This window comes from Eutrigla gurnardus (genome assembly GCF_963514095.1).
Source record: "Eutrigla gurnardus genome assembly, chromosome: 1".
Taxonomy (NCBI): domain Eukaryota; kingdom Metazoa; phylum Chordata; class Actinopteri; order Perciformes; family Triglidae; genus Eutrigla; species Eutrigla gurnardus.
The window spans coordinates 32,757,837-32,781,720 of record NC_139915.1 but is presented as its reverse complement, the minus strand read 5'-3'; the positions used below and the strand labels follow the sequence as shown (position 1 = coordinate 32,781,720).

The window sequence follows — 23,884 nt, the reverse complement described above, 5'->3', positions numbered from 1 at the left end:
TTCAAAAGTTGAGTTTGCACTGAGACTTAGTATTCCATTCCATTGCTATCAAGTACATGACAATAAAAAAATCTTGAATACAAGAACAGCCGTGCTTGCAATTTTTTTTAATGCCATTATCTCAAATTAATTATTTTATGTGGAAATAACGCGATAATAACTTGTTATAAAGGAATAATAACTCGTCATTTCAAGAATAACAGAATTTAAATTTATTAGCACATCTACAAGTGATGTTTCAAGCTATAATTCTCTTCTTCAGACCGACAAGCATCACACATTAGAGGTCAAACTACCAGATCATATGTCAAAGTCATTTTTTTTTAGTTACAAGTAATACTTGATTCGTAGTTTACATTTATTCATCTGGCTAATTTTATTGTCTTTGTTACTTGTTTTTTTAAGTGTTCTATAATAAACATTATTATTAGTCTTATAATGCCAACGACTAGGGAAATCAAAAATAGGTAAACTAATATAATAAGCATAAAGATAGGCTGACATAATCTTTCCTCCAATAACTACTTTTATTTTATTAAAACCAGCTCCCGTGATACATTTAATAAATTCCCTAATTAGCTGTGTAATGACCACCAGCCTGCACACCTGTGTGACAAAACAAATCAATAAAACATCCAAAGTTTGCCGTTTGTTAAATAATATATTCATGTTATACCAACAACTTATGACAGAAAAATAGATTGTTTTACATTTAAGGTACTGAGGGGGGAAATAAATTCAAAAGCACAATCTCAAGCTGAATTTTTTTTTATTTTCACCTTGTCTGATTAAATATTTACCATAAATACACAACAATGTGTTTCAATAGTTTTGGACACCGAACAATACAGTTAGGTTTTGATTGGATTTCATTATTTTGCTTTTTTTTTTAATTTTCCTGATGAATGTGTGCTGACGAAGTTCTGCTCGCTTGTGAAATCTTGTTGGTGAAGAACACAAAAATGATGCTGAAATGAGGGGAAAGAGAGGAATAACACAGCTGATGAGATGATGGATCATTAAATGTGATTAGGGCTGGGCACAAATTCAATATGAGGATTTATTGTCTTTGAATGGAATTATACATCAATATATATATCGTGATAAGTGAAAATAATTTATAATAACAACACTCAGTAGAAGTTCTCAAAATATCTGGAATAGGAATTCTGCTAATGGGAATAACTCATAGGGATTATTTTGTTTCTCTATAATATTTTTATCATTTAATTCTTAATTAAATTACATTATTATTATTCTTTGAAAAACTCAAAATACACAGCGTGGGATTCGATCGGCGTAGAGCTTCGTATTCTCACGGATCATCATCATCATCATCATCATCCGGCAGCGTGTTCAGTAGAAATCAACGCTTTGAAGAAATATGCCGATAGTCGTCAAAATCACTCTGGCTGCCGCGTCCGAGGAGCGTTCTGGAGCTGCACGAGACGTGAGAGTGTTTGTGTTGGAACATTTTCACAAAAAGTGACATTTAAAAAAAGAAAAGCATCCTGTAACTTCCTCTAACCAGCTATGAAGCTGTCAATTAATAGCAAACAGCATAACAACGTTCACATAAACCTCTAAAGATTAAAGTGGTACTAATGTCATTCACAGGTCAGTGGATCGATATGTGAGTTCATGACATTCATAAAAAGACGATCATGTCTTACCATGTGAGATGGAGGTTTGCTGGGTAGCAGTAGATGGTGTGGTGGTGGTGGTGGTGGGGGTCGGCGTGGTCGGCGGTGCTGCCGTGGTGACCACGAGGCTGATGGGTCCGGACTTGATGGTGTAGGATCTGGTAAACACGCTGTTGACCATGGCTCTGTGACCAATGGAGCGGGTGCAGAGATCCGGGCAGCTGTCGGAGGGCATGGTGGTGATGCAGAGGTTCACCGTGCACTGGACGAACATCTGCAGCACACGGAGTAAAGTCATATAACTTTACAAACTTCAACTTGTATCAGCCTATTTCAAGTAAATCAGGACCACGTTGACGACCTAAAACGCTGTAGTGTGCATGCCAGGCCAGTAGGTGGCGGTGACACTTCGTAACAGACGAAGATTCGCGGCTGAGCAACCAATAAAAGGTGTCCATCCTGCACAAAAAAAAACGCTTTATCGCTTCCTCACGCGTGGCTATTTAACTGCAAACGTAATATGCATGTGCGAAGTGGAGCCGTGATGTCACCGTAACCATGGGAACCAGGTTTTGCTAGTTTAGTTAGTAACGCCGTTGTCGTGTCAACGTAAACATAAAAAAATATATATATATATACTTTTGCGTGTTATGTCTGAGGTCACCTTTCTAGGTTTTGCATGTTTTTGGTCATGTGACAAGATATCGAAACAACCTGATTTTTGGCCTGAGGGTGGCGCTAGCACAAAAAAGTTTGGTGCTCACCAAATTTACGAAAATTCATAGTGTGGGGGAAAAAATGTAATGCATTCTATGCAACAGTTGTTGACATTTCACTCAAAACCTCAAATGTGGAAGGAACGGTTAGCTAACTAGCGTAGCTCAAACATCGTTAGTGAAAGACAGCCCGGCTAAATCGTGAAATCTTTGTATATTTTCAGCTCAGACTTGTGGTGGAAGATTTAAAGAGTGCAGACCGTGGATCCTTGGGTCTCTATGGCGTTCAAATCAAGGCGGTAAACCTTGGAGTTGGTTTGTGTCGTAACGACCTCCAACGTGCTGTTGGACGACATGCACCTGGAAGGAAACGTGTGAAAGAGAATCTTTATATGAGGCCACTTGTGCAAAAAACAAACAATATGTTAACAGTATTCCATACAGCGTCTGTCCACTGACCCTTGCTCCAGGAGGGGGTGGGACTCTGCAAAGTCCTCCGTCTCAGACTCGAGGCAGTTGCTCACGATCATCTCGGCTCGCTCGATGCTGCAGTTGGACATCACGTGGAGGTCCAGCTCGCTGATCTTGGACCCGTAGGGGGCGCTGGTGGTGTACGTCTCCGCCTCTCGTCGCACTCGTCGTGGCGTCGTCGGCCTCGAGCGGAACGTCGGGTTGCGTGTGAAGCTGGCCAGAGGCCCCTCCCCCGGTGTGTGGAGCTCCAGCCAAACCCGGAGCTCCCCGAAGGTCTCCCTCTCCGTGGGCATGCCCACCTGGTAGCGCGGGCCCTTGACCTTCACCCCGGGGATCCGGCAGGCCAACGGGAGGATGAGGGAGGGCTGGCGGCTGACCATCGTGTAGGGACGCACGCTCTTCAAGGTGTTGGTGTAGACCAGCTCTGAACCCGAGTGCTGGGGGGGGGGGATACAGAAGAATCACTCTCAATCATCACTGATCATCCACTAGAACTGGACTCATCTGGACCTAACCCCCCAGCCAATACAAGCAGGGTGTGCTGTCTTATCCTGTTATAATTTACTTCTTCCACTAGTTTACTTATATTACTAAATTACTATAATTGCTATTTTATTTGTTCGTATTACTTCTTATGTTTATGACTTTGCTTGTATTTGCTTATATTGTTACTGTTTTTCTCATTGTCTCTTATTATATTATAATATACCATACTATAACATATTATATTATAATATCATTTATCATCATATATTATAATATATTATATTATAATATAATTTATCATCATATATTATAATATATTATATTATAATATAATTTATCATCATATTATATTACAATATAATATAATTTATCATCATATTATATTTTATCATAACATAATATATTATAACATAATTTATTATAATATATTATAATATTTATTTTGTAATTTTTGATCAATTTCTGGCAATAATAAATCTTTGGTATAATAAAGTTCTGTCGTATCTTATTTTAGTTGCAGCCCTACGTCTAGAAATCATATTATACACCACTAAAAGTCCGCGTTTGTTTGCGCTGCCTGACAGAACATCTCTTTGCTTTGAAGGACAGAACGGTCCGGTGGACGTTACCACAGTCTTGGTGCCGCAGCCGCTCAGGGAGATGCGGGCGATCAGGTGTGTGTGGTTGTAGCTGATGGGGCAGGTGGGGCTGTTGAGCTGCAGCTCCATCAGGTTGATGTTGCTCAGCGAGGCGACGGGCAGCATCAGAGTCATCTCCGTGTCGTCACACGTCAACACTGCAGGCCGACGGAGACAACGCTCATTCACAGACGGTCATTACATCACACATCACTGAATATCACAAACATGTTCCCCACCTGTTCCAGCAGGTAACGTCCTCATCTCCCCTGAAACAATAACAAAAGGCACATGTTATATTATTTATATTGTTATTGGTATAACAACTCTGACACATAACTGGCATTCTTATGACGCTTTGAGGAAGAGGAGGTTCTCACGTTGGTGCAGCCACACGCATCTCGGCTCTGACTGCAAACTGGAAAGACAAGAAGTGTAAATCAGACAGAAGGGGGCGTTCCAGAAGCTGAATACTTGACTGGCAGTAAAGGAGGTACATGTGTTGTAGCTACATGTTTGTCATCTACAGTTACAGTGAGGAAGCGTGTCGAGGGAGAGGGAGGGAGGACGTGACACATGTTAGAGTAAAACACGTCGGGGTTAGAGTTCACGGTGTGACATCAGCTTCTACACTTCAACCTAACTAGTCGTTCTGAAACCGAGCAAAGTCTTTTTGGTGTTGCTGGTTCTGTTTGAAAATGTATTTTTAAAGCACTCTGTAAATTACTGATGGCTTGCTTGTTTCCGTGGAAACGTGAGGGAAAACTGGCTTTTCAAATATATCTGTAAATTCCCCACTCGCCCCTGATTGGTGGTCTCATGTTTCCTCCTTCAAGCTTCAACCCGTCTCGTCTCTTTTAACCCCTAAAAGTCTTTAAAGCTGTGTGTCGACCTTTTAAAGTCTATGAGAAGCAAAGATTTCTAATTAGCTATATTTAGGTGTTTTAGCAAAAGAATAAAGCACAATACTTGGACTAATAACCAATAACTAATTACACACTGTCGCCCATAAAGTTGGAATATTTAGTTGTCTGACCGAATCCTCTGTTTATTCCTATTTAAATGCATCAGGTGCAATGATTTACATCATGTGTCACAATGACCCAGGTGGAATTAATTCATCCATCACATTTGTTTGGTGCTATAAGAGACGAGACATTTGCAAATTATTCCAACTTCATGGGCGAGCCTGTATTTATATTAATTCCCTCGTCCCTGATCTTATGTTTCCTCCTTCAAGCTCGGCTCCTCCACCATCTTCACATTTAGGGCATTTAGCAGACGCCTTACAATAAGTACATTCTTGTCTTGTCTCAACCCCTAAAAGTCTTTAAAGTTGTCAAGCTTTTAAAGTCTGGGAAGTATGAGTAGCAAAGATTTTTTAATGAGCTATATTGTGGTGCGTTAGTGAAATATCAATAAGTACAATACAGTATTTCCTATATCTGGTAGTAAATACTGTATTATAAACTGGACAGCATCATTAATTTAAAGTGTGTTTCCTACAAACTTCCTGCCACCACGTCGACTCACCTCTCGGTGTTCACAGCAAAGCAGACGGGCAGGAGGCGGGGCAGCTGGTTTTGGGAGCGGACCCAGGCCATCGTCATGGTCGCCAGGGGGCCGACGGACTTGAAACCAACCCTGTAGAGTTCAGGAGGGCCGACCACCGCCACCTCTAACACACTGCAAACACAGAGCCTTCACTCACAACCGTGACCATAAACCCAAACAGGTGCTTCTAAATATCCTTCACGGCTCCGCAGACACTCAACCCCGGAGTCTTACACTGACAGCTGTAACAACGCCTCTAGAACGCTGCACATTGTGAACGCTACTCTAGTCATTCTATTATGGGACTTTCACAACCGCTGATGTGATTTATTTCCACACAATCAGGTGCAAAAGATGAGAAATTGATAACATCTTCATCAGTTTCACAAACACACATTTCTGTTTTCACTTAAAGATAATATCAACGTCACACGACTGGTTTGATCACAGACTGAAAGGACAAAAAATGATTTACTTGATGCAAATACAGCATCGAGTATTAATATCCTTATAATTATAATAGTAGCAGCAGCTTTATTGTCATTATATCGAGCGTCAGATAACAATATAACAACATTTGATTGGAATTCCCTGAGGAATAAATGATTTATTATTATCACTACCACTACTACTACTACTAATAATAATTACGGCTAATAATAATGTGCTGTATATCCAAGCCTGCAGGACGTACCTCTCCGGCTGGGACTCAAAGTCGGTGTTGAACTGGACCTGCTGGTACGGGAGGACAGACAGCATGGCGTCCTCTCTGGGCGTCTCTCCGGTCGCCACGGGTTCCACCGAGCAGCGGGAGGTCGACGCCTCCACTGGAAGGAAGCAGGACATGAGCGCTTCTAGAACCTGGTTCCAGTGAATGATCCGTGTCGTATGAGTGTGATGGGCTCACCGGTGAGGGACAGGTGGACCGGCACGGAGCTGAGGGGCTTGTTGTTGATGTAGGAGACGATGGTGGGAACAGGGATCCAGTCCTCGGCCATCAGGTAGATGAAATACTGTCCTGCTGCTGCTCGCCCGTTGAACGTCAACATGCATTTCTCCTGGAAAACAAGAAAAAGACCCGAACATCTGTGGACGTCTGATATGCAAACATGAAAACAAACCACATTAATAATATCAAAGGAAAGACGGCTATCTGATTATTTATTCATTAGTTAAGTTATATAAATTAACTAAACTATGTAACGATCCTCTCAAACTCCCTACTGCTCAACAGTACTTTTAAGTACCACCCCGAGGTACTTGTACTTCAGTGGAGTATTTGCACAAACCTGTTAAAATAACCCTCGAGGAGGAGAATGATGATCAGGTTTGACTTCTGAAACAGGAGAGTATCTACGGGACGTTTAGTTCTTTTTCTCATGAAAGTTTAAGGTCAAAGTGAAATATATGCAGATTTTTTCCCCCTTGTATTAAAAGCAAGGATATCATATATTAATATATCATATTGAACTGTGTTCCAATTATGTTTAATGATGTAATTATTTTAAATTGTCTAATTGTATGAATGTTTTTTATGCCTCAGGGAACACCAAACAAATGATGTTATATTGTTGTCTTACACTCGATATAAAGACAATAAAGTTGCTGCTAATATGAATCTGAGAATATTAATACTTAAAAAAAGAAGAGCAAAACAGAAAATTTGCAAGATTTACGATATTTTAGATTTACACTCACATTCACTAGACAAGAAAAATACACGAGAGCTAACACAAGGTACTTAATTAAATCAGACTATTGATTATATTACATTATATTTAAATATTCCTTGATTTTTCCTTGTACTGCAAAGTGCCGATCACAGTTTGTCAACGTGCAACCTGGAAATCCATTGTATGTTGTTCAACCGGAACAACGAGTCAACTCTCATTCAAGACTCATTAAATGTCTTCGTGTACGTCATGGCAAGGCTGACGAGTGTATTTGTACTTTAACAGAAAACACAGTGTATTGTATTTACATACATAAGTACTTCCTGGTCTACCAGTGGAGACATCGATGATTCTGAGGTGTTTGAATGGAGACTCACCTCGTCCAGCTCAATGAAGGAGTGAGGAGAACAGTCGAGGCATTCCCCGTCGTCCTGTCGGGCGAAGCGGCATCTCACCTTGTCCCCGTCCAGGTCCTTCACCGCCAGGTGGACGTGGTGAGGGCAGTTCTGCCGGGCTCTGAGCCCACAAACACACATATGATGGGAGGGATGAGCATGATATCATTGGTTGGTCAAAGAAGGACAAAGAAAGAAAAATATTTGTTTTTCCCGCCATATAAAGTTACACAGGTGCACGCTAGGACCGGGATGTGATCTAAAAGGGTTAAAAAAGAGGCATTTTCTTCATTTCAGCTCCACTTTAAGATATTCTATTATATAATATACGTCATGATGCTGCTAACGAGGGGCTAAATGTGACTTAAAAAAAGGTCTTTCCCATTTTTGCATTGGATTGTAGATTATTGGAGGAAACGAGCTCCGTGGCAAACAAACGTCGGGATTGTTACGCCGTTTTATTACATCGACTCTCGGCTTGAAAACAAAAACGCTAAACTGTTCCTTTAAGCGCCGGCAGCAGTTAATGTTCTCCCATGACATTTAATCCACGTTCAAGCTAATTATGTTGAATTAAGGATATGGCTTTGGCCTTTGGAAACTTTTAAAATGATGGAAGTATCCTTGAATTCTCTGATTTCATTCTAAATAGTTTTTAAAGTGTGATTTTACCTCAGTGGAGGAGGCAGAGCTACAAAAGCAGGTTGGTTGAGTCTCCCGCTGTTTTCCCGAATCTCTGGTCCGGTTTTCATCGACACAAACATTTCTGAGTTGGACCTAAACATTTCAGAAAAATAAAGTCTTTATTAGAAGCAGTCGGACTCAAATCAGCACATTACATTTTGTATAAGTTTTTATAAATTAAATTAAAAATGTTCTTATGAAGCACAAAAAATATTTATACTAATAATGTATAATAACTATAACAACAACAATAATACCAAACATTATTATTATGTTTATATTATTGTTAGAAAACTAACTTACTTTAATTCACTTTAACAAGGAAGTAAAGAACAATATCTACGTTTTAATGGAAATAACCAAGAGCTTCTCCTTGTAAACACTGTTGACCTGAATTTATGTGCCCTTTGACCCCAAAACATAAAAACACAGGAAGAAGCCACAATTCAAAACCCTTGTGTTGTTCAGGGTGGTTCGGGTCTCGTACCCTAAAGTTATGATGGCGCTGTACTGACTGGGGACCGTTTTCTGCCACCGGCGGACGCACCAGCCGGGGTTGGGTTTGGTGCCGGTGAACGGGGTCGAGGTCGCGTGGACCAGACAGTCCTCGCCGGCCGCACACAGTCCAGACAGAGCTGGACACGGACTGGGAGCGATGGCGGTGAAGTGAGCTCGCACCTGCAGGAAGCAGAGAGACAACGTTTCCTTTGAGTGACGGGTTTGAGTGCATTCTCTCTGCTGGCCACCAGGGGGTGACTCCTCTCTGGTTGTATAGAAGTCTGTGAGAAAATGGTCCTACTTCTCTCTGCTGGCCACCAGGGGGCGACTCCTCTCTGGTTGTATAGAAGTCTATGAGAAAATGGTCCTACTTCTCTCTGCTGGCCACCAGGGGGCGACTCCTCTCTGGTTGTATAGAAGTCTATGAGAAAATGGTCCTACTTCTCTCTGCTGGCCACCAGGGGGCGACTCCTCTCTGGTTGTATAGAAGTCTATGAGAAAATGGTCCTACTTCTCTCTGCTGGCCACCAGGGGGCGACTCCTCTCTGGTTGTATAGAAGTCTATGAGAAAATGGTCCTACTTCTCTCTTGATGTATTATCTCAGTAAACATTGTAAACATGAGTTTATGGTCTCAATCTCTAGTTTCAAGTCTTCTTCAATCCAGCATGATGTTCATTTAGTACATTATGGTCCATTTAGAGTCCACCAGACCAGAAAGCAGGGGATGCTTTAGGGGGCGGGGCTTACCTGCTGATTGACAGGTCAAAGTTCTACAAAACACCTGCCATCAAATAGAAAGGTTGCCCACCGTATTCCCTCCATTGCTGTCCAGAGGAACCACGTGGACCGTCAGACCCAGAGAAGTGGCTTTGCAGGCCGGACCCAACAAGACCAGAGTCAGGCCCTGCAACAGGAGGCCCAGTTCGAAGCCGTTCAGCATCTCAGTTCCTCAGTGGGACGTGAAGTCTGAATACAGAGACAGAAAGGCTAAGGAGTCTTGTATGGAGTCATAGGAGGAAACAAATTAAAAATTAAATAAAATAAAAAATAAGAAAATACATTTTGGGAATATAAAGGGGAAGAGATAAAAACATAAGTTAATTAAATTTAACTAAAGATAAATAAAAAATAGATATGTACATAAAACAAATAACAAGTTATGTATATTTAAATATTTCTTTCCATATTTATGTTAATTTAATTCTGTATCTATATACATTATATCTATGTATTCCATTTACTCTATTTTATTGTGTATGTATTTTCTTTATTTATATTTATGTGAGAAACTGACTTTGGACACTAATATAATCCTATAAACACTTAAACTCTAAATAAAAAGTAGAATATATATGTGTGTATCTAAATATATATAATTATTTTAGAAATGTATTATTTGTCTTTTTATGTCACATACATTACACACATTTACAGAGAGATTAACTCTGTTCATAATCACTCCTATGACTGGATGTGAAACCTGCGTTATATATCCATATGTGTGTATTAAGATGAACATCAATGAGCAGACATGATGATGTTTAAACACAAACAAACAGCTTTTATGAATAATTCACGTACCCAGCATAATCCTGACACGTTCGGTCTGTGATGAGACGTTATGGAATCTTTTATCTTGGAAGGAAAGAAAACGATGTGAAGTCTGACGTGTTGGTAAAGATGCAGATTTTATCGGAGCCTCAAACCAACGGACGGTTGGATGCATTGTTGAATTATTAAATATTTAATGTAAAGCATCATCGAGATGAGATGTGTTCACGTCATTTTCATAAACGCAGCATCAAGAATTAATAAAAGTTCACAAGTTAGTGCTTCATCGACAAACTCTCGATGTGTGGTGCTTTTTCCGCAACAAGTGTTGCAATAAGTCATGGTGGAAAGTTAGCTATCGTGCTAACTACTTAGCCATGTTGCTAATTCCAGCATGCTTTAATGCTACACGGGGTACAGCAAATGAAGTGAACAGCGCTGGGTCCAACACTCCAGGAGGATAAGAAACATCGCAGGGAGTCAGCGAAAACACTTAACGACCCATGTGACCCGTGTCATCACCGTGACAACCAACAACCTCCGTTTCCTTTTGTACCTGGAATCTGTCCCTCCTATTCTTCTTCTATGGTTTAAAGCAGCTAATTCAGAGCCCAACAAACAACATTCACACCAACACTATATGTAAAGAAGTATTCAAATACACACAAGTACATGCTAATGTTGGAGGAGGGATACAAAATACATAAAATACGAGTTCATGAATGAATCCAGAGATTCAGTGTGAAGGAAAGGAACTGAAGGGAAAATCACAGTCTTCCATAAATAAAAAAAAAGGTTGTACTGTACTTCAACTAAAGTGATTTAATTATGTAGAAGTATTATCTGTCATACCAGTATAATAAATATTGTTGTATATTCATATTATTAGACACGTCTTTTACTTTTGTTTCCTCAAACCGAGATAAAAAAAAAAAAAACAGGTTCAAAACCAGAAGAGACACATTTCAGTCACACGGCTGATCGTCGGGAACACCAAGCTTTTAACAATTTATGTGACCTCAGTCACGAAACACCGGTCGGCCTCGTTAAAAATCATGAACAATTTCCACTAAACATCCATATAAATACGTTTCATTTGACCATCTTCTGCTGTTCACCGACACCACATTCCTTAAAATCTGCTGTAACAAGACCTGGAATTCTGTTTTATCACATCACATATCCACAAGTAAGCCCATGTAAGTCCACGCGTTGATAGAAGTTCGCCTCTCAAATTATAATTGTGTAAATTCTAAAAATCATACAACAGATCAAGTGTGCCAGTTTGTTGCTAAAACTACAAAAAAAACTTGAAATCTCCACGAGATAGAAATCACACAAAGGGAAACTTAGAAGTCAAATGAAACCGTAATTACCTTAAAAAGGAACCAATCCCCCCAACAGTGAGGTTAAGTCTTAAGACGTACGCCTTCCAGTAAACATGCTCTTCTTATACAGATCTTAGGAGGCGGAGCTCGACTCAATCTGAGCCGACAGAATGGAGTTCAACTGGCTTGACCGGAGGCGGTAAAAACAAAAGCATGACGAGGAGGGTTTTGTATTATAATCCCCGTCACCTCCACTGCCTTGGCTCCCATTCAAAACGCCGTGCAGTCGTTCATGCGTGACGCCTCACAGATCTGTTAAAAAAAAAAAAAAAAGACACACACAGCTGTGCTAAGACGACTGATTTATTATTTTATTCACTGAAAAAAGGCAAAATATATTCTGAGGAATGATGGTACAATGTTGGTCTTTATCAGGTTCTCTGTCCAAATGGCTTCGATAGAACAAACGTGGTCATTTCCTGTCAAAAAGGGTCCAATACTCAAACGAGACTATTAAACACGCTTCCCTTTCTGGTTTAATTCTAGGAAATATTAAGACTATTTTTTACATCCACACGTTTTTAAATGACCATCTGTGTTTGGTCAGAAAACGGACTGATCCCAGGGAAAGAGAGGATTTTTGGTCAGGAGGGAGAAGAAAGGCCTTCAAGTGCTTGGACCGCCTCTCGCCTCGTTGAAGAATCGTCCCGACGCCAAACCCGCCCGTTACTGGCCGTTTTTCACGTTGAGCATTTTCTCCTGCGATTGAAAAAAAAAACAACAGCAACCGAGGGAGTCAGCAAACATGAAATCATCTCCACATACATGGACTTATTTGCAGACGCATAAAAAACAAACTAACTTTGATCATGGTCTCCAGCTTGACGGCGTCGGCGGCGAACTTGCGGATGCCGTCGGACAGTTTCTCCACGCCCATGCGGTCCTCGTTGTGCTGCCAGCGGAAATCCTTCTCGTCCAGGTGGACCTTCTCCTGGTCGCAGGCCTTCGCTGCAGGAACAAACCATCACAGCTCTTAGTTTTCAGGGTTAATATATTAAAAAAAGGCTCACTTTGCAATTAACACTCAAACCATATTGGTTTTATTTGAAGCTTTTCCATAATTAGCTTTTCACAACTTCAACAAATCCGTGTTTTTCTACAAAAGAACACGTATTGCATTTTAATATGAAAATGTATATTTGATTATGTAGTACAGCAGCTGTCTGTCTAGCATGCACTGAATGCCGTAAGAACAGAGTAGGGATGGGAATATTATATAGGATTTTTTTTTCGTAAACCCAATCTTCAATCGTGGTGAATTTCCATCGTCAGGATAATTTGTAAATATCATTGAATAGTGACTTAATGTTAAAATCTCAATGTAAAGTGATTCTAGTATGTTTCAGTACACAGTTGGATGATTATGAGGATAATATTGCGAATCACAATTACTTCATGATAATCGTGATGTGATTTTCATATAGTCCCACATCGTCTAGTCACAACATATAAAGGAGGGAGGGCAACATTCTAATATAAAGTACAAGCCCATGGCTCCGTGTTTGGTCCCTTCGGTGCTTTGTGGCTGACTGGCTGCGGTACCTTTGTCCACGGTGAGCAGGGCCGTGACGCTGCTGTGGTCCTGGCTGAGCTCGGCCAGCAGGCCGGGGGAGATGGTGAGCAGGTCGCAGCCCGCCAGGGCCTTCACCTGCCCCGTGTTCCTGAAGGAGGCGCCCATCACCACGGTGCTGTAGCCAAACTTCTTGTAGTAGTTGTAAATCTTGGTCACGCTCAGCACACCTGGGGGGGAAGGAAGCAGCATAAAAGCAACAAAAGTTAACGTTTATTAAAAAATAATACATTTCTATGTTGCGTCAGAGTTTTCTTCCATGTTTGTGGAGAGCACAAAGTGGGGGCAGGGCTGGTAAATGCGCAATCTAGACGTTCAGACCAATCAGAGCGCTGCACACGTCACATGTCAGAGGCTTCCATGCAAGGAGCCATCTGGATCACAGCCTTCAGGGTTCAGGATCCGGTCCAGGGTCACGTCCTGGTATCTGGATGAGAAGGTGCCAGTTCAACGAGATGAACGGCATTCTGCGCAGGGAACCGACCATCATAATGTCGTGTGCCCTTCGAACGTGCTGGGTTTGGCGTTCCACGTTCGGCGTGCCTGAATGAAGCTTCACAACAGCGTCAGGACGTTTGATTTAACCCGACAGGCTGGCTTCACAGCGAGGCGTTGGTGTGCGGCCTCGGGTGTCACTTCACTGACGTCGCCTAGAATCTGTCAAGTGCATCGGTATGCCTGACATTAAATGCCCTGGACTCCCCCTCAAACAGCATCAAGATGTATATATGTTGTGCTGTCTTAATGTACTCCAATTTCAATTAAAATTTTAATGAATAAAAGGCGACACTGTGCTTATACGAACACAATTTTATCGCAAAATTTGGATAACAGGCTAATTTTAGAGATGAGAGAAAACGTTGCTAATTGTTTGGCCTTCTGCTCATCGTATCTGCACGTCTGCATCGTGGCTCCACATGGAAAATAATTGAAAGAAATCTTACTGTGAGACTTCACAATGAGATGGAAAAGGATACAGGAAGATGGGCGACCAACTAAAATCAGCTGTAGCAGTAATCAGGAGGTATAGAATGAGTCATAGCACCACTAATGGGGGGGCGAGTGCTTCAGACTCGGGACAGGGAACAGTAATCTGAGTTTCTGTGACAGCGCTGACAGTATGAAGGACATGAAATCAACCTCTACGGCGTCCAGGAAAAAGAAAAAAAGAAACCCTTGCTTGCTCTTCGGCACAAAAGTACAAAGATTAAACTTTGCTTAAGAGGAAATGAAGCCCGATATATTTGTTGGGCTCTGACGGGGTCCAGCATGTTTGGCGTGAACGCTGGCCAGGACTACCACGGTGAATGCATAGTCTGTGAGCTGCATGATACCAAAAATACGTGCTGACAAGATGCCAGCCTCCAGACGCTCGGCTGAAGAGGAATACTCCAGCATGACAACCATCCAAACACAGGCAATATCATGCAAGAGTTTCTAAAAGAAGGAAAGAGTGAAAAATAGGACCTGGTCAAGTATGTCACCTCACTTAATCCAATGAAACACCTTTGGGGTTAAAATAAATAAATACATAAAAAGTAGAGCAACACAAACCCTCCAGCAAAGCTGAAAGATATGTCTCTACAGAATGACAGAACGTCATGAGGAGGGTTCAGCCTGACGTCAAAAACAGAGGTCGACATACGAATAAAAGATTTGAATGGGCAGGAATGAAAGGTGTACTGACTTTTGGTGCATTGTGTTCCCACTGTGGAGCCTGTATTTATAATATAGTAAATCTAAACCGTCAGTTTATAGTTGACATAAGAGCAAACACCCTACTGTTTTAATGTTTAATAAATTGACATCTAAGGGATATTGTATTCACTTCTGTTTAATGTCTGGTTATTGATATAATAACGTACAATGATGAAAAGAAGGCAGAGCATTTAAAGTGAGCCGTTGTCTTCCGATGACCACGTTACCTGGGTCTTCGTGCGGCTCGTAGCTCGAGCGGCCGCTGCTCTCCTTGTACCAGTCGAGGATCCGCCCGACGAAGGGCGAGATGAGCGTCACGCTTGCTTCTGCACAGGCCACGGCCTGAGCGAAGGAGAACAGCAGCGTCATGTTGCAGTGGATGCCGTGCTTCTCCTCCAGCTCCCTGCACACAAAAACAAACACATTTCACTCTTTAAAAATACGCAGATATGAACATGCACTCCTGTTTTTGTGATGGGAAACAAGGCAGAGAAAATAAAAGACAGTTTTCTAAATGCAGATACAAATCTACCTAGATTGAAACCTGTAAGAGAGGTAAACAGTATATCACAGAGTGAAAATATTCTGACACGATCGATCATAATTTTATTTTTTCTAAGTTGATAAGAGCCGAGTGCAGCGCTTCCCAAACTTATTTTCTGGGGATAAAACAGAAATTACAAACCACAGCAACCCAATTAAAAAGCTTCATCTATAAATCACGAGAAGAGTGCATTTGTGTGTAAATGAACATTTCCACCTTCTATTCACTTCACCAGCCATTTAAAAAGAGACACGCATTTGATAAATCACACCTTTGTTGTATGCAGGTGTTCTTAAAAACATTAGTTACGCAGAGATGGATCAAATAAATGCATCCAAGCAGAATTAACAGGATGTCTGATCCTTTTAATCACCTCTCATCAGCCGTGAATTCAGGCTGAGTTAACAGGCTCAACAGGTTTTTCCTCTCATCAGTAAAACAGACTGAATTAAAAAGACTGGAAGAGTTTTTGGTTGATTCACCGGCGCCGCTCAGACACTCAGATTTCTTTTTATTGATTGGTAAACTATCAAAATAATTACTATTTTGGCAAGTCGTAATAAGACACACGCATGGCTTGATGTTTTCACGAAGCGCCGTCTCAAGTCATCACAAGAGAGAACACAGAAAACATGAATCCTGAATCAGCGCGACCCGCGGCGGCATTTTTATTCTAAAAGTACCGGCCCGGTCCCGCTCTGGTCCCGCTCACACCACGAGTCTGAACCCCCAAGCCCGACCCAGAACCCTGCTGGGTCCTACACACTCAACAGCAGTATTTTCAGTCATTCTGCCACTGAGAGTGTCATCAGCAGGTTGCTACGGAGACACAAAGAGACTAGAAGAGTCCCAGAAAGCAGAGAAGTGGACGTCCTTTGGTCACATGACAAGTTACTGAGACATTGACGTGTTTTGTTGTGGTATACCCACCACTGCTGCTGGCTTTTGTTTCAATGCATGGTTTGAGATGAGGAAATCACCATTGCATGCTTCTACTTTAACGTCCTACTTGATGATTTAATATCACTGGAGTGTGAACTCGAAACCCGAAAGCCAAATCAACGTTTTGTGAGAAGTGTATCTAAAAAATGCTCAAAAACTTTAAAGCGAGAGTGACTTGAGGAATGGCAGGCAATCACCTGCCAGCCTGGATGCCCTCCCACGTGGACGACAGCTTGATGAGCACGCGGTCCTTCCCGATGCCGGCTTCTTCGTAGAGAGCGATGAGCCGCAGGGCCTTGGCCACCATTTCATCTTTATCAAAGGAGAGTCTGTTGGCAAAGAGACAACCGTCACACATTTAGCTGCACTCCATCTTCACAGAAGTACGTTTGATTAAATAATCCGCCTGCCCTTGAGCAAGGCACTGAATGCCGGTGTCTTACATGAGAGGCACCGCGTTAAACACTTTAAAAAAAACTGCTGCTCCTTTGTTTATTTCAGGTTCTTATTATAATGAACTTATGCTGCAAAAATCGATCAAAAGCGGGTTTTTTTTTTTAGGGGAAAAACTTGCATTTTGTAAGATTTTGCTATTTAATTATCGATTATTGATCAGCACTGTGGCTGCAGAGGGATTAGGGAAATTCATTTTTAATTAAGAAGTCATGAATCATAATGTTTGTGGAGATATAATTATATTGTGTGATGGATCAGAAATAGGGGTGGGACGAAATAAGATTTTAATCACGGCTCTGAACAAATAAAAAATACACTCAAAATAAGGGAGCCATGAGTGACTTTAAAAAATGTATTTATCGTTTATGAATGCAGGGAAACCTTATGATTTATGAAAACTTGTTTAATTAGAGCCAGAATGACAAAAATACAGGAAGTATCATGTAATCAAAAGATCATTTATGTATGAAGGGAGACCTTACAATTACCTTATTTTCTCTCTCTCTCTATGATGCAATACAAATATTTGCTTCTTAACAAAAAGTGTGGTGATTCCAGTCAGCTTTACTTTGGTCGGGATAATCTTGGCAGGACATTTTCATATCGTTCCATGTCTAATCCAACATATTCAGGATTTAGAGATGATATAACAATCTCCAAATGTGTGCATGCAATGAACACTTTGGTACCAAGTTTTCTGTCACTTATGGCATGTTCGGACCTACCTGGCATCCACCTCGGTAGAGACCCGACCCGGGACCTTCTTGAGGATCTCCAGGCCGAAACTCACAAATAGCTTGTCCATGGTGTTGGCGACCTGCTGCTCCTCAGTTCTGCACCGAGAGGAAAGCCGGTGAACTTTACCACCAAAAAAAGGAATTTTTATGGACACGGTGTAGCTGCGATTATATATTAAACTCATACCCGCCCTTGGCGATGCCGTATTTGATGGCCTGGTCCAACAGGTGCTGGTAGGCCGGCATCTTGGCAGCAGCCAGGATGAGAGACGGGTTGGTGGTGGCATCCTGAGGTTTGTACTCTTCAATGGCTGCAGGAGAGGAGACGAGAGAAGAGTCGTTAAAAAAAAAAAAAAGACATTCACATCCTGGTTTCTCATGATCCGTCTCAGACATGGGATCATCCATTGAGACACATTCACAAACCCAGGATAAAAGTTAGTGAACGCAGTCTGTATTTGGGCATCAAAAAGTGGCGCACTAGCACCCCCTACCAAACACCCCCCACACTGCAACTTGTTTGATTGGTATGATAGTTTGTATTCATGTCCAGCTACTTCTGCTCTACTAAAAAGCCTCAAAATAACCCAACATTTGATACCAAATTCTCAGTGGATCATCAGTAGACCAGGCTGATCATAAGGCTTGGCTTCCTGATGATTTCTAATTCAGAAAATGACTAAATAACTAACTATATCCCTTATTTTCTGCAGGTGGAGGCAATGTTAAAATGAACATTTAGACCATCGTGATACAGAAACATTTGAGCAACTTTAATATGTTTGATTATGTCTCTTTATCCAAGTTAAAACACTATTTGTCCATCCATAAAAACTAATGTAAAAGAGCAAAATGCCTGCTCTGTAACACATTTAATAAGGACAAAGTTTGGATTTATTAACTTAAAATGTGACGATTTAGTTTTTACTATTAGCCTTCATAAATACATCACTGACTAAGTCAGTCACTGATGCAATTTAACCAGTTTTAAGCTACACTATAATGAGCATTCAGATAGAAAATGGCGCCATCTGCTGTATATAAATATTAATGTACCGTCCTCTACAACCAACCTGTTCAGTGCTACAGTTTTAACACCACCTTCAGGAAAAAGGCTGGAGTAGGGCGATGATTAATGATTTAAAACACTTTTGTTAATTAATATAAAAAGGGTCATTATATGCTGCTGGGAATTCTTATGACTTTTTCTTAACCGAGTATGAGAGTCTTACTGCTGATGCTGCATCTTACGCATCTTTAAAAATTAATGGATAAAGTAGCCAATTGAATTGTCAGTGCTGAAAAATCTTTTTTTTAATGACAATTATGTGAAAAGTTATGATAAATTAACTCAGGAGATGAGTAATCATTACAATCTGCTGCTAAATGTCACAGGGCCCGTCTTAATGAGAGCCATAAGCTAAAGAACTCTACTTTAAAACCATCCTGTCGCAGTTTACGGGACAGAACTGCAGAACCTGGTTTTATATGCATGAGCGGCCCTCTCGTAAAGCGCAGTGTTTTTTTTGTTTTTTTTTATGTCAGCGCTCGATTGTTGCGTCCAGTCGGCGCTGCCAACTCTTCAGACGAGGAACAAAGCCTGCCTCTGTTCTGGATCCAGTCATCTCTCAACTCCGCTTCGGGGGGGAAAAAATAAAAAATGTGGATCCTTCTGCACAATAGACGGTTCGGGTTGACAACTTGTGATCAACAGTTCAAGAAGAATCTGCACAGTGGAGCTGCTATTAGTACAAAAACATGAGGTCGGGTCTGTCTACCACCTGGGGCATGAAATATAAAAACTTTACACATACTGTCCACGGACAATACATGTCAACAACTTGGCAAATAAATAGCCTGAGAGTAGAAAGAAAGCTTCGAACATACAGCAAAGAGGATTGTAGATACCATAACACCAGTCTAGACTTTTCTGTGCAAGTTTTTAAGAGATTGATGACATGATATAAGATTTAAATCACGGATCGGGATAAAAAATAAAAATATATATATATATATATATATATATATAAAATGGATATTTAAATGTAAAGTTTATTTAGAATCAACACAAAGGAAGTATTTAAATTCAATTTAAATTCAAATACTATTGTTAAATAGCAGCTTTTTTAACTTTTAAGCACAGATTCTCTCATGTGAACTACAGATTTCCAAAGAAACCATCAAGGCCATCAAAATTAACTGTCAGCTTGAAAAAGGCATATTTCTTATTTGCACTAACAGAACATTTCAAAAAGGTCCACAATAGAACATGCAAATATGGAAAAAAGAACAAGGAAATATTCTGCTTTGAAGTCAGAATGATAAATCCTTTTCACTCCATAGAACAACAAGTCAGCTTCTTTACATTCAGGCCGTTACGGAGACAGACCAGTCTGTTTACATTGTCAGAGGACAAAGCAGCACACGCCACATCTAGTGTTTCTCACGCAGACAAATTACCGGGATCATTTTAAAAAACTCCTCGGCGATCGCACGCTCAATAATAATAAACGGATTATGGTACATGTGCAGCTTAACGTTAAAAAGTTTGCAATATGGTTTATGTAGATATCGTACATATATTACGAAGCCCTACGAAACATGGTCAGCTGCCCGAAGCAGCAGTGAATCTTCTCTAAACTCATATTAAACCAATAACTGTGCAGGACAATGAGGTCTTGTGCAAAATTTCACAAGTTCCCCCTTCATTTGAAGCTATTACAGACGACCTTCACTCCCGCAGTATGTGATGCAAGTATGTGGTGTTTTACGCCATGTTTGACCAAATTATTGCATTTCGTATGTGAAACAGAAGTGATGCTTCTCGATTTATGTGTCTTAACATGCAGTGAAATCTTACAACAGACTTTAACAGCCTTCAAAGAAAAAAGAGAGAAGCTAATGGTTGTGATTATGTTGAGCAAGCACTCATCATTTTTTTAATTTCCAGTTGTAGTGTTGTATTGGATTAGAGGAGCTGCAAACAATTATTCTTTTCCATTATTGCTTAATCCTCTATCAATTAATGGATGTTTTTGTTTCATTTTATTTATTATTTTACTTGTTTTTACTATTTTAACTGCATTTACTGGTTTTAACTGAAAAAGGTGTCCTTGAGGATTTAGAAAGGTGCCCATAAATGAAAATGTATCATTTCATAATTAATTAGTTAGTAAGGTGATGCCGTGCTTGGTGGCAGAAGCTCCTGATGTTATAAAGTATGTTCTCCTATTTTTAAATCTTTATCTTTTATGCTGTAGTTGTTGTCCGGTATATTTATGGTATACCATACTAATGTTATGGTTTAACTTTTATTCTGTTTGTTATTCTTATTTTAGTTGTATGTCTATATGTGTGTATTGAGAGCAACAAAGTCAGAGTCAAATTCCTTGTATGTGTTTACACTCGTCATACCCATCTAATAATCCCATTATTATTATAATAAACACCATTATTGGATTGCAGAAGTCACACAGCAGTCTGTGTTAGTGTCCTTTCCCTGTATGAGTGCTTCAACACAGACTCTTGTCTAAATGACAGTAAGCCAAGTTTGCAAAAAAAAAAAGGTTATACTAACACATTAAAAAGAAACGAGGCCATGCAAACAGCCTGCTGTGTAATCAGAGACACCATCAGATCCCCAGAGTGCACCCAAACCAGTTCTGTCATGTCATCCTGAGTCTGCAGGCTCTGGATGAGGAAATACAGCTGGTTTTGCATCATAATTGCATTACCGTAAATTACTTCCTCATTCTAACCCATTGAGAAACATCAACTCTCTTTTTTTACCCTCATTGGCGAATGAAAGGGACAAACACGAGGAAGGATAAAACACTTGTTTCTTGTACACCCTGTTGCGCGTTAACAATCCAGCTAGTGTCAAATCTCGCACATGCGCAATAGCTCCATGTGGAAGCTAACGTTACTTTCTCGATGCTTCGTGGGTTTAGTTCATTTATTTATTATTTTTAAAGGGGGGCGGGGTGGTAAACAAAACGCTGGTATTGTTAATTGTATTAGCGAAGACGTCATACTAGCTAGCATAGTTTACCAGTGCAGCTAACATAGGTAGCTATAAAACGGTAAAAACTAGTAATCAGTTAATGAGATTATCAACTTTAGTGACCCAGCAAACTATCGTGAAAAACACCACAGGAGTTAGTTAGCTCACCGGCTAGCTAGCTATCGTTAGCAGCTCGGTCTAACTGAAGTGATGCGAACAGTTGAGAGTCCCATCACTTCTGACACGGCGGTCATTCACATTTAAAAAGTCCTTCCTGCTCGTGTAAGTAAGCATGCTAGCCAGGCTAACGCTAGCTCGTTGTGTTGCGTTTGCGTCCTACGTTACCGTTAAAGTCTCCGGTGTCCGCCACCACCACGGTGTGTTTCTTCAGCTGGTTCAGCGCCGACTCCATCTTCCGCCGTTTGTCTGGTGACTCTGTGGACATAACGAGCAGCGACCGGGACCCTTTTATACACAGAAAGCACGTGAGGCCAGGCGGAATGTCAGAGAGACGGGAGCGCGCAACGCTGGAGGGAGGGAGGGAGGGAGTCAGCGGGGACGCGCTCGGGACGGACGAGATTTCAAGGAAGCGCACGCGCGAAAAGACATTAGAATTACTGGAAGTACTGAAGGAAACAATTAAAAGAGACCGTCATTTTGCTAATCTAGTTTATGACGCATGACGTATGATTTCGTAAGTCGAAAGTGGGGGAAGAAGTACTAATATACAGTATTGTACTTAAGTACAAGCATAGTGTTTTTTATTTAATTTTAATGAATGAATGCATTTTATCTGATTATCGTTCTACTGTCTTTTTAGCTCATCGTTTCTCTTTTGATGTGTATATGTGATGTGCTATATAAAGTTATTATTATTATTATTACACTATTGTAATGTGTGTGTGTTTACTTGATGACGTACTGTATGGCGGCAATAGTACATAATCATTTATTAGTTGATTACATTTTGTATTAATATTCTGAATCTGCAATATAACAATACATGTAGTACAATTTGTCTCCGAAATGTAGTTGAAAAAAATGGATGTACTCAAGTAAAGTACAACTATCTCAAAATCGCACCTAAGTACAGAAACAGTCATAAATATGACTTTTGCTAATCTAATTTATGACACATGATTTCATAAGTCAAAAGTGGGGGATGAAGTATATGAATGTACTTACTTACTTACAAGCAAAACCACACTATAGAAATACTGTAACAAGTACAAATCCTGTATTTAAAAAAAATATATATGTAAAGTAGCAAAAGAAGATCTTTGCTTGATGAATACATAATAATGATAATATTGATTATATGTATTATTATCTGCAACGTAACAATACATGTAGTACAATTTGTTTCCAAAATGTAGTGATAGTCATAACTACAGTATGCCTGTGAGTTAACCAGTTTAAGATGATGTATTGAGATCTTTTACTTGAGTAAAAGTAGTAATAACACAGTACAAAGTACTCTTTTACAGTTAAAAGGTCTGCATTCAAAAGGTTCTTTTAGTAAAAGGAAGTAGCCCTAGGGATGCACAGCATATATATATATATATATATATATATACACACACACTGTATATTAGGGTCATAATGAATAAATGATCGTCTCAATATGAAGCCAACTTGCTTTCATTGGCTTCACACCCTTTTGGATCAAAATCCACGTTGTGCATCCCCCCCTCTCGTCATCGAGTCAAGCGCCGGTACAATTAGGTTTATTGAAGGAATTAAGTTGTCATTTTGAACCTTTTACTCCATAAAAAATGTGCTGTGTGTTTTATTTAATTGGACAAAGAGTGCTTCCGGCTCAGCATCTTAACCGAGCAGTGGCGTTTACGTGACTCTGATTGCTTGATTAATTGTTCCGACGCTCCACTTCCCCGATCCCTCCGGTAACAGCTACTCCAACGTGACTCTTATTTGCGATTATATGGGAACAATTTAATTTGCGAAACCAGTACATTTGCTGTAATTGCCTAGTACGTGCCTGTATTAAAAAACACACACAATACTTCTTCCCTCAGGCTGCAGCAGCTTAATGACATCACATTCGTCCTTCACCAACCTTGCAAGTCTGCTTTACTGATATACATATTTAACAATATCTCACCCCGGTGATTAGTAATAATTAGAGGGCATGTGTGAAAACATTCCTTGAACTAACCGTTTCCACGCCGAAGGCAAGACCAGATAATGGCTGCAAGAGTGCGGTGAGGATACTTA

General features: G+C 40.4%; 2 protein-coding genes across 5 annotated transcripts; both read right to left on the bottom strand.

Moving 5' to 3' along the window:
• Positions 1–752: 752 nt before the first annotated feature.
• On the bottom strand, positions 753–11,856 carry LOC311015665 (uncharacterized protein). Of its 4 annotated transcripts, none has more exons than XM_084013052.1 (16): positions 11,688–11,856; positions 10,342–10,395; positions 9,569–9,747; positions 8,748–8,938; positions 8,249–8,353; positions 7,559–7,697; positions 6,416–6,566; positions 6,203–6,335; positions 5,488–5,640; positions 4,335–4,372; positions 4,194–4,223; positions 3,946–4,112; positions 2,819–3,267; positions 2,620–2,719; positions 1,674–1,917; positions 753–1,439 (listed from the first exon to the last, which is right to left on the bottom strand). In XM_084013052.1, exons 3-16 carry the CDS (start codon positions 9,698–9,700, stop codon positions 1,357–1,359), a joined length of 2,115 nt encoding a protein of 704 aa, XP_083869178.1. In that variant the 5' UTR covers positions 9,701–9,747; positions 10,342–10,395; positions 11,688–11,856; the 3' UTR covers positions 753–1,356. The 4 variants fall into 4 exon arrangements, with proteins under 4 accessions (XP_083869178.1, XP_083869177.1, XP_083869176.1 ...); XM_084013051.1 differs by having other exon boundaries at positions 9,569–9,726; XM_084013050.1 differs by lacking the exon at positions 11,688–11,856 and having other exon boundaries at positions 9,569–9,726; positions 10,342–10,421.
• A 132-nt stretch (positions 11,857–11,988) lies between these two features.
• On the bottom strand, positions 11,989–22,109 carry taldo1 (transaldolase 1). Its single transcript, XM_084013146.1, has 8 exons — positions 21,995–22,109; positions 17,834–17,957; positions 17,635–17,742; positions 16,651–16,782; positions 15,195–15,370; positions 13,242–13,439; positions 12,502–12,647; positions 11,989–12,398 (listed from the first exon to the last, which is right to left on the bottom strand). Exons 1-8 carry the CDS (start codon positions 22,092–22,094, stop codon positions 12,366–12,368), a joined length of 1,017 nt encoding a protein of 338 aa, XP_083869272.1. The 5' UTR covers positions 22,095–22,109; the 3' UTR covers positions 11,989–12,365.
• Positions 22,110–23,884: the final 1,775 nt, after the last annotated feature.

Coding starts and splice junctions, on each gene's coding strand:
- LOC311015665 (XM_084013052.1), bottom strand. CDS start 9,700: ATGCTGAACGGCTTCGAACTGGGCCTCCTGTTGCAGGGCCTGACTCTG. Junction 8,939..9,568: donor ACAGCAATGGAGGGAATACG/GTGGGCAACCTT, acceptor TGCTTCCTGCAG/GTGCGAGCTCACTTCACCGC. Junction 5,641..6,202: donor TTTGAGTCCCAGCCGGAGAG/GTACGTCCTGCA, acceptor CTGTGTTTGCAG/TGTGTTAGAGGTGGCGGTGG.
- taldo1 (XM_084013146.1), bottom strand. CDS start 22,094: ATGTCCACAGAGTCACCAGACAAACGGCGGAAGATGGAGTCGGCGCTG. Junction 17,958..21,994: donor GGACACCGGAGACTTTAACG/GTAACGTAGGAC, acceptor CCTCTCCTGCAG/CCATTGAAGAGTACAAACCT. Junction 16,783..17,634: donor TCTACCGAGGTGGATGCCAG/GTAGGTCCGAAC, acceptor CTTTGCCAACAG/ACTCTCCTTTGATAAAGATG.